Genomic DNA, 11642 nt, shown 5'->3' with positions numbered 1-11642 from the left:
TCTCCTCCTCTCTCCTCTCTCCTGCTCCTCATCCCCCTCTTCTCTCCTCTTCTCCTTTACCTCCTCTGACTGTTTTGTCTTCCCTCCTCAGATTCTGGCCGGGAGCTGGTCATCACAGACCCAGTGGTCAGGGGCAGAGAACTCTTCATCTCCGACTATGTGGACACATACCATGCTGCTGCCCTCAGGTAAGACAACACACACACTCGGAGAGAGACCAACGCTAAACAAGTTAAAGGAAAGTACTCAACATTTACATTGACATTTAAGTCATTTAGCAGACGCTCTTATCCAGAGCGACTTACAAATTGGCCAGTACTTGCAGCCTTTGTGGAATGGTATCAGTTTAGTTCCTTTAGGGGGACAGTCGATGACAGGGATGAAAGAGGTTTATAATCCTAGAACAGACACTGTGACCTATATAGAGCTCTAACTTAGAACCCACAGCTCTAACCTAGAACCCACAGCTCTAACCTAGAACCCACAGCTCTAACCTAGAACCCACAGCTCCTACCTAGAACCAACAGCTTTAACCTAGAACCAACAGCTCTAACCTAGAACCAACAGCTCTAACCTAGAACCCACAGCTCTAACCTAGAACCCACAGCTCTAACCTAGAACCCACAGCTCCTACCTAGAACCAACAGCGCTAACCTAGAACCAACAGCTCTAACCTAGAACCCACAGCTCTAACCTAGAACCCACAGCTCTAACCTAGAACCAACAGCTCTAACCTAGAACCCACAGCTCTAACCTAGAACCCACAGCTCTAACCTAGAACCAACAGCTCTAACCTAGAACCAACAGCTCTAACCTAGAACCCACAGCTCTAACCTAGAACCCACAGCTCTAACCTAGAACCCACAGCTCCTACCTAGAACCAACAGCGCTAACCTAGAACCAACAGCTCTAACCTAGAGCCCACAGCTCTAACCTAGAACCCACAGCTCTAACCTAGAACCCACAGCTCTAACCTAGAACCAACAGCTCTAACCTAGAACCCACAGCTCTAACCTAGAACCCACAGCTCTAACCGAGAACCAGCAGCTCTAACCGAGAACCCGCAGCGCTAACCGAGAACCCACAGCGCTAACCTAGAACCCGCAGTGCTAACCGAGAACTCGCAGCTCTAACCTAGAACCCACAGCTCTAATCTTTGACCCCACACAGCACCTAGCAACACTAAGCTGATAGTCATCAGTCTCTAACCTTTGACCCCACACAGCACCTAGCTTAGTATTGCTGATAGTCATCAGTCTCTAACCTATGACCCCACACAGCACCTAGCAACATTAAGCTGATAGTCAGTCTCTAACCTTTGACCCCACACAGCACCTAGCTTAGTGTTGCTGATAGTCATCAGTCTCTAACCTATGACCCCACACAGCACCTAGCAACATTAAGCTGATAGTCAGTCTCTAACCTTTGACCCCACACAGCACCTAGCAACATTAAACTGATAGTCATCAGTCTCTAACCTTTGACCCCACACAGCACCTAGCAACATTAAGCTGATAGTCATCAGGCTCTAACCTATGACCCCACACAGCACCTAGCAACACTAAGCTGATAGTCATCAGGCTCTAACCTATGACCCCACACAGCAGCTAGCAACACTAAGCTGATAGTCATCAGGCTCTAACCTATGACCCCACACAGCAGCTAGATTCTCTGATTCTCTGTGAAACACTAATGTGATTCTCTGTCTGAAACCAGATAGTATTTCTCCCTGCTCATGTGATTCTCTGTCTGAAACCAGATGTATTTCTCCCTGCTCATCTGATTCTCTGAAACCAGATTTCTCCCTGCTCATGTGATTTCTCCCTGCTCATGTGATTCTCTGTCTGAAACCAGATAGTATTTCTCCCTGCTCATGTGATTCTCTGTCTGAAACCAGATAGTATTTCTCCCTGCTCATGTGATTCTCTGTCTAAAACCAGATAGTATTTCTCCCTGCTCATAAAACCAGATGATTTCTCCCTGCTCTGAAAACCAGATAGTATTTCTCCCTGCTCATGTGATTCTCTGTCTAAAACCAGATAGTATTTCTCCCTGCTCATGTGATTCTCTGTCTAAAACCAGATAGTATTTCTCCCTGCTCATGTGATTCTCTGTCTAAAACCAGATAGTATTTCTCCCTGCTCATGTGATTCTCATGTGATTCTGTCTAAAACCAGTATTTCTCCCTGCTCATGTGATTCTCTGTCTAAAACCTGTATTTCTCCCTGCTCATGTGATTCTCTGTCTAAAACCAGATAGTATTTCTCCCTGCTCATGTGATTCTCTGTCTAAAACCAGATAGTATTTCTCCCTGCTCATGTGATTCTGTCTAAAACCAGATAGTATTTCTCCCTGCTCATGTGATTCTCTGTCTAAAACCAGATAGTCATTCTCCCTGCTCATGTGATTCTCTCCCCCTCCTTCCCTCTGTTCCTCATCCCCACACGCACACACACATGCACACACACACGCACATGCACAAAGACAGACAGACATGCACAGACGCAAACCATCTGTGAAAGTGTGGCAGCTCTCTCTCTGAGCCACGTCTCAGAGAAACCAGTGATTTCAGGCTAAATTAGCAGCCAGTTCTTCGGAACACACACACACACAGGAACACACACACACACAGGAACACACACACACACACACACACACACACACACACAGGACACACACACACAGGAACACACACACACACAGGAACACACACACACACACAGGAACACACACACACACAGGAACACACACAGAGCAGCTCTTTGATATGACTTATTATAGGAGCTTTTGATGTACGCAGACAGGGAATTCCAGAGCAATGCTGTAATGTAATGCTGCCCGCTTTACACACACACTTACACACGCACACACACACACACACACACACACACACACACACACACACACACACACACACACACACACACACACACACACACACACACACACACACACACACACACACACACACACAATAGAAGTCTGCTCTTCCAGTAGATCTATTACTGGGCTGGAATAGAAGTCTCCTCAGCCAGTAGATCTATTACTGGGCTGGAATAGAAGTCTGCTCAGCCAGTAGATCTATTACTGGGCTGGAATAGAAGTCTGCTCCCCCAGTAGATCAGGGATGTTGATTAATCACAGACCACAGTCCTGTTATAAAGAGAGGGGGAGGATCTGTCTCTGTCTCTGTGTTGATTAATCACAGACCACAGTCCTGTTATAAAGAGAAGGGAGGATCTGTCTCTGTCTCTGTGTTGATTAATCACAGACCACAGTCCTGTTATGAAGAGAAGGGGAGGATCTTTCTGTCTGTGTTGATTAATCACAGACCACAGTCCTGTTATGAAGAGAAGGGGAGGATCTTTCTGTCTGTGTTGATTAATCACAGACCACAGTCCTGTTATGAAGAAAAGGGGAGGATCTTTCTGTCTGTGTTGATTAATCACAGACCACAGTCCTGTTATGAAGAGAAGGGAGGATCTGTCTCTGATGTGTCTGTGCTCTCGAGCGGCTAGATGTTCTTTACCATTCGGCCATCAGATTTGCCACTACTGCTCCTTATAGGACACATCACTGCACTCTATACTCCTCTGTAAACTGGTCATCTCTGTATACCCGTCGCAAGACCCACTGGTTGATGCTTATTTATAAAAACCCGCTGAGGCCTCACTCCTCCCTATCGGAGATATCGACTGTGGCCCTCATCCTCCACATACAACAGCATTTATGCAACAATTACAGTGTCTATGCTAAATGTGTTTAAATTGTCAAATAAATAAATAGATTATAAGAAAAAAAAGTTTTTTTTTTCAATGGGGCAAGACTGTTTCTGTTTAATCAGCAGTTACTGCTGCACCTTTAATTTGGTTTAAAGGGGCACTGTTGTCATGACAACAAGGTGACAGGGCTCTCTACCTAAATGGCACAGCAATCATTCAGTTTGACCAAGGCACAACATATTACAATAATCTAGTCTGACTGAGAAACAGTCTCCTTTCATATCCACAGCATATTACAATAATCTAGTCTGACTGAGGGAAGTCTCCTTTCATATCCACAACATATTACAATAATCTAGTCTGACTGAGAAACAGTCTCCTTTCATATCCACAGCATATTACAATAATCTAGTCTGAGGGAAGTCTCCTTTCATATCCACAACATATTACAATAATCTAGTCTGACTGAGAAACAGTCTCCTTTCATATCCACAACATATTACAATAATCTAGTCTGACTGAGGGAAGTCTCCTTTCATATCCACAACATATTACAATAATCTAGTCTGGGGGAAGTCTCCTTTCATATCCACAACATATTACAATAATCTAGTCTGACTGAGAAACAGTCTCCTTTCATATCCACAACATATTACAATAATCTAGTCTGACTGTATTACAATAATCTAGTCTGAGGGAGGTCTCCTTTCATATCCACAACATATTACAATAATCTAGTCTGAGGGAGGTCTCCTTTCATATCCACAGCATATTACAATAATCTAGTCTGATTGAGAAACAGTCTCCTTTCATATCCACAACATATTACAATAATCTGGTCTGAGGGAGGTCTCCTTTCATATCCACAGCATATTACAATAATCTAGTCTGACTGAGAAACAGTCTCCTTTCATATCCACAACATATTACAATAATCTAGTCTGACTGAGAAACAGTCTCCTTTCATATCCACAACATATTACAATAATCTAGTCTGACTGAGGGAGGTCTCCTTTCATATCCACAACATATTACAATAATCTAGTCTGAGGGAAGTCTCCTTTCATATCCACAGCATATTACAATAATCTAGTCTGACTGAGAAACAGTCTCCTTTCATATCCACAACATATTACAATAATCTGGTCTGACTGAGAAACAGTCTCCTTTCATATCCACAACATAACATATTACAATAATCTAGTCTGACTGAGGGAGGTCTCCTTTCATATCCACAACATATTACAATAATCTAGTCTGAGGGAAGTCTCCTTTCATATCCACAACATATTACAATAATCTAGTCTGACTGAGAAACAGTCTCCTTTCATATCCACAACATATTACAATAATCTAGTCTGACTGAGGGAGGTCTCCTTTCATATCCACAACATATTACAATAATCTAGTCTGACTGAGGGAGGTCTCCTTTCATATCCACAACATATTACAATAATCTAGTCTGAGGGAAGTCTCCTTTCATATCCACAACATATTACAATAATCTAGTCTGACTGAGGGAGGTCTCCTTTCATATCCACAAGTCAGTCTCCTTTATATCCACAGCATATTACAATAATCTAGTCTGACTGAGGGAGGTCTCCTTTCATATCCACAACATATTACAATAATCTAGTCTGACTGAGGGAGGTCTCCTTTCATATCCACAACATATTACAATAATCTAGTCTGAGGGAAGTCTCCTTTCATATCCACAACATATTACAATAATCTAGTCTGACTGAGGGAGGTCTCCTTTCATATCCACAACATATTACAATAATCTAGTCTGAGGGAAGTCTCCTTTCATATCCACAACATATTACAATAATCTAGTCTGACTGAGGGAGGTCTCCTTTCATATCCACAACATATTGCAATAATCTAGTCTGACTGAGGGAGGTCTCCTTTCATATCCACAACATATTACAATAATCTAGTCTGACTGAGGAAACAGTCTCCTTTCATATCCACAACATATTACAATAATCTAGTCTGACTGAGTCTCCTTTCATATCCACAACATATTACAATAAACAGTCTCCTTTCATATCCACAACATATTACAATAATCTAGTCTGACTGAGGGAGGTCTCCTTTCATATCCACAACATATTACAATAATCTAGTCTGAGGGAAGTCTCCTTTCATATCCACAGCATATTACAATAATCTAGTCTGACTGAGAAACAGTCTCCTTTCATATCCACAACATATTACAATAATCTAGTCTGACTGAGGGAAGTCTCCTTTCATATCCACAACATATTACAATAATCTAGTTTTACTGAGGGGAAGTCTCCTTTCATATCCACAACATATTACAATAATCTAGTCTGAGGGAAGTCTCCTTTCATATCCACAACATATTACAATAATCTAGTCTGACTGAGAAACAGTCTCCTTTCATATCCACAACATATTGCAATAATCTAGTCTGACTGAGGGAGGTCTCCTTTCATATCGACAACATATTACAATAATCTAGTCTGACTGAGGGAGGTCTCCTTTCATATCCACAACATATTACAATAATCTAGTCTGAGGGAAGTCTCCTTTCATATCCACAACATATTACAATAATCTAGTCTGACTGAGGGAGGTCTCCTTTCATATCCACAACATATTACAATAATCTAGTCTGAGGGAAGTCTCCTTTCATATCCACAACATATTACAATAATCTAGTCTGACTGAGAAACAGTCTCCTTTAATATCCACAACATATTACAATAATCTAGTCTGACTGAGGGAAGTCTCCTTTCATATCCACAACATATTACAATAATCTAGTCTGACTGAGAAACAGTCTCCTTTAATATCCACAACATATTACAATAATCTAGTCTGACTGAGGAAGTCTCCTTTCATATCCACAACATATTACAATAATCTAGTCTGACTGAGAAACAGTCTCCTTTCATATCCACAACATATTACAATAATCTAGTCTGACTGAGGAGTCTCCTTTCATATCCACAACATATTACAATAATCTAGTCTGAGGAAGTCTCCTTTCATATCCACAACATATTACAATAATCTAGTCTGACTGAGAAACAGTCTCCTTTCATATCCACAACATATTACAATAATCTAGTCTGACTGAGAAACAGTCTCCATTCATATCCACAGCATATTACAATAATCTAGTCTGACTGAGGGAGGTCTCCTTTCATATCCACAACATATTACAATAATCTAGTCTGACTGAGGGAGGTCTCCTTTCATATCCACAGCATATTACAATAATCTAGTCTGAGGGAGGTCTCCTTTCATATCCACAACATATTACAATAATCTAGTCTGAGGGAGGTCTCCTTTCATATCCACAGCATATTACAATAATCTAGTCTGAGGGATGTCTCCTTTCATATCCACAACATATTACAATAATCTAGTCTGAGGGAAGTCTCCTTTCATATCCACAACATATTACAATAATCTAGTCTGATTGAGAAACAGTCTCCTTTCATATCCACAACATATTACAATAATCTAGTCTGACTGAGGGAGGTCTCCTTTCATATCCACAACATATTACAATAATCTAGTCTGACTGAGGGAGGTCTCCTTTCATATCCACAACATATTACAATAATCTAGTCTGACTGAGAAACAGGCTCCTTTCATATCCACAGCATATTACAATAATCTAGTCTGACTGAGGGAAGTCTCCTTTCATATCTGGAAAAGGACAAAGTAGAAGTGGAATGCTGCAACATCTTCACAGTGGGGATCTGATGCTATTGACGCTTAGCTTGTTTGATTGCCTTGCGGAGGGAATAACTACACGGTTTTGTATTCGGTCATGTTTCCAGTTGCCTTGCCATGATTAAATGCGGTGGTATGTGCTTCCAGTTTTGCGCGAATGCTGCCATCAATCCATGGTTTTTGGTTATGGAAGGTTTTAATAGTCACAGTGGGTATAACATCTCCTATACACTTCCTTATAAACTCGCGGCAATGTTGTTGTCTGAGGCTACCCGGAACATATCCTAATCCACATGATCGAAGCAATCTTGAAGCGTGTTATCCGATTGGTCAGACCAGCGTTGGATAGACCTAAGCATGGGCGCATCCTGTATTAGTTTCTGCCTATAGGAGGGGAGCAACAAGATGGAGTCATAGTCAGATTTCCCAAAAGGAGGGCGGAGGAGGGCCCTGTGTGCATCGTGGAAGTTAGAGTAGCAGTGGTCCAGCGTGTTTCTCGTTTAATGCAAACGATATGCTGACAGAATTTAGGTAGTCTTGTTCTCAAATTAGCTTTGTTAAAATCCCCAACTATATTAAATACGGCCTCAGGATATATGGTTTCCAGTTTGCATAGAGTCCAGTGAAGTTCCTTGATGGCCGTCGTCATATTGTCTTGCGGGGGGGGGGGGGGGGGGGGGGTTAACACGGCTGTGACGATAACCGGGGAGAGTTCTCTTGGGAGGAATTCTAGGTCATGTGAACAAAAGGACTTGAGCTCTTGTGTGTTGTTACAATAACACCATGAGTCGGTAATCATGAAACATACACCCCTGCCCTTCTTCTTATCGAAGAAATGTTTGTTCTTGTCGGTGCGATGCACTGAAAATCTCATTGGCTGTACTGACTTCGACAGCATGTCCCCAGCTAGCCATGTCTCCGTGAAACAGTGATACAATCCCTGATATCTCTTTGGAAAGCAACTCTTGCCCTGATTTCGTCAACTTTGTTAACTAAGGACTTGGAAATTAGCGAGTAATATACTCGGAAGCGGTGGGTGGTGTGCACGCATCCAAAGCCACACTGGAAGACCACTCCGGCACCCTCTCCTCCAACAGCGTTGTTTTGGGTCGGCCTCTGGAATCAGTTCAAGGTGCAGACAAAGGATCCGCTTTGGGAACGTTGTATTCCTGGTCATAGTGCTGGTTGTGTTGGTAAGTTGACGTCTCTCTGATATCCAAAAGTTCTTCCCGGCTGTATGTAATAACAGCTAAGGTTTTCTGGGCTAACAATATAAGAAATAATACATTAAAATATATATATATATACTGCACAGTTTCCTAAGGACTTGAAGCGAAGTTGCCATCTCTATCTGTGCCATCTTGTGAAACATGAGATCAACACTTGACATGTTGCGTTTTATTATTTTGTTCAGGATACAAAGTACACCTTATGTTAGAGTATCACTTCTTCAGGTCACCTGTACCATCAGGGTCTTTGTTGCTGGTTGTGTTTGATTCATTCAGGTGTTTTAGTGTCATATAAAGATTCAATCTATTGTTGGGCTAAAACAACCAGTCAACACAGCAGGATATCCTATCCCGTTAAGGCTAAAACAACCAGTCAACACAGCAGGATATCCTATCCCGTTAAGGCTAAAACAACCAGTCAACACAGCAGGATATCCTATCCCGTTAAGGCTAAAACAACCAGTCAACACAGCAGGATATCCTATCCCGTAAAGGCTAAAACAACCAGTCAACACAGCAGGATATCCTATCCTGTTGAAGCCTTTGTTCTATGCTGTAATGTCCATACATTTTCTCAACAAATTATCATCGGGTCGGTGACAACGGAGTGTTTTTGTTGTTGTTTTTTTTACAATATTGTTCTCCTCCAAGGACGTCATATCCATCTAGATTAGATGGTTACATTCAAGACAAGGCTTGTTATTATTGATCTGTTCGTAAGTGTCGGCAGAGTTTGGCATAGGCTACCCTGTGATTTGACTCATAATTTCATATTTATATTGTATTTTAAATTTGTGTTTTCTTGTCAATCAGTATCAGTGTTTTGGTTACTTGTCAAGTTTTGTATTTTTTTTTTTTTTTTTGTAGACCCCAGGAAGAGTAGTTTCTGCTTCTGTGGATCCTAATAAATAAATAAAATAAATAAATACAAAACTGAACTAAATATAAAGGTGAATTTTTATTTGGAAAAAAATGCTTCCCCGAAACTTGACACTCGTGTGCCGCCGATGAGAGCGATGTATGTTAGACTACAAGCTATCGAGCTAATGTTGATACTTGGTTAGCATAACAGCTAAAATAAACTCCAAATCAGACTTACCAGTGATGAAAAGATCAAAGCAGATCCTGTACTGAAAGCCTGTCTTAGGTTCAGGTCTTGATGGGCAAAAATGTTTCTTCGTTTTTCTGACAGTTCTTGAATCTTTCCTCCTTGATGTTTCATGATTCTGGGTTATCATTAAAACATTTTTTTTTAAATGTCTTTTCCTGCCTTGTAAGAGCAGGCAAATACGGCACAGAAATGGACCATGTGGATGAATGAAGTAGGTGTAGGAACTGTTATCATGCAGCTTGGGGTAGTTGTTGTTGTCGGATTAATTTATGCAGTGGTCATCCAACATGGCCGCCAGGAAGCATCATACGTTACCTGGCAACCCACTATAGAACTCCCCAGAAAACACTTAATGACATAGTACTTACAGTGCATTTGGAAAGTATTCAGACCCCTTCACCTTTTCCACATTTTGTTACTTATTCTAAAATTGATTAAATAATTATCCCCCCCCCCCTCATCAATCTACACACAATAACCCATAATGACAATGCAAAAACAGGTTTTTATACATTTTTGCTAATTTATTGCTTTGTCATTATGGGGTATTGTGTGTAGATTGATGAGGGGGGCGAATACATTTTTGAATAAGTAACAAAATGGCTGTAAAGCAACAAAATGGCTGCAACGCAACAAAATGGCTGTAACGCAACAAAATGGCTGTAACGTAACAAAATGGCTGTAACGCAACAAAATGGCTGTAACGCAACAAAATGGCTGTAGCGCAACAAAATGGCTGTAACGCAACAAAGTGGCTGTAACGTAACAAAATGGCAACAAAATGGCTAACGCAACAAAATGGCTGTAACGCAACAAAATGGCTGTAAAGTAACAAAATGGCAACAAAATGGCTGTAACGCAACAAAATGGCTGTAAAGTAACAAAATGGCAACAAAATGGCTGTAACGCAACAAAATGGCTGTAACGCAACAAAATGGCAACAAAATGGCTGTAACGTAACAAAATGGCAACAAAATGGCTGTAACGTAACAAAATGGCTGTAACACAACAAAATGGCAACAAAATGGCTGTAACGCAAGAAAATGGCTGTAACGTAACAAAATGGCTGTAACGTAACAAAATGGCTGTAACGTAACAAAATGGCTGTAACGCAACAAAATGGCAACAAAATGGCTGTAACAACAAAATGGCTGTAACAACAAAATGGCTGTAACAACAAAATGGCTGTAACGTAACAAAATGGCTGTAACAACAAAATGGCTGTAAAGCAACAAAATGGCTGTAACGCAACAAAATGGCAACAAAATGGCTGTAACAACAAAATGGCTGTAACAACAAAATGGCTGTAACAACAAAATGGCTGTAACAACAAAATGGTTGTAACGTAACAAAATGGCTGTAACGTAACAAAATGGCTGTAACGCAACAAAATGGCCGTAACGCAACAAAATGGCTAACGCAACAAAATGGCTAACGCAACAAAATGGCTGTAACGTAACAAAATGGCTGTAACAACAAAATGGCTGTAACGTAACAAAATGGCTGTAACGTAACAAAATGGCTGTAACGTAACAAAATGGCTCTAACGCAACAAAATGGCTGTAACGTAACAAAATGGCTGTAACGCAACAAAATGGCTGTAACGTAACAAAATGGCTGTAACGTAACAAAATGGCTGTAACGTAACAAAATGGCTGTAACGCAACAAAATGGCCGTAACGCAACAAAATGGCTAACGCAACAAAATGGCTAACGCAACAAAATGGCTGTAACGTAACAAAATGGCTGTAACGCAACAAAATGGCTGTAACGTAACAAAATGGCTGTAACGTAACAAAATGGCTGTAGCGCAACAAAATGGCTGTAACGCAACAAAATGGCTGTAACGCAACAAAATGGCTGTAA

At 41.0% G+C, this 11642-nt stretch overlaps 1 protein-coding gene across 1 annotated transcript in view; it reads left to right on the top strand.

Moving 5' to 3' along the window:
* The window catches only part of LOC124045399 (arginine-glutamic acid dipeptide repeats protein-like), a 277031-nt gene that overhangs the window by 171391 nt on the left and 93998 nt on the right, over window positions 1-11642 (top strand). The window contains 1 exon segment of the mRNA XM_046364695.1: window positions 92-188. Coding sequence (XP_046220651.1) covers window positions 92-188 — 97 coding nt within the window.

Source organism: Oncorhynchus gorbuscha, linkage group LG10 (assembly GCF_021184085.1).
Source record: "Oncorhynchus gorbuscha isolate QuinsamMale2020 ecotype Even-year linkage group LG10, OgorEven_v1.0, whole genome shotgun sequence".
In the NCBI taxonomy this organism is placed as follows: Eukaryota; Metazoa; Chordata; class Actinopteri; order Salmoniformes; family Salmonidae; genus Oncorhynchus; species Oncorhynchus gorbuscha.
The sequence above is the reverse complement of the archived record's forward strand: the minus strand, read 5'-3'. Positions and strand labels throughout refer to the sequence as shown.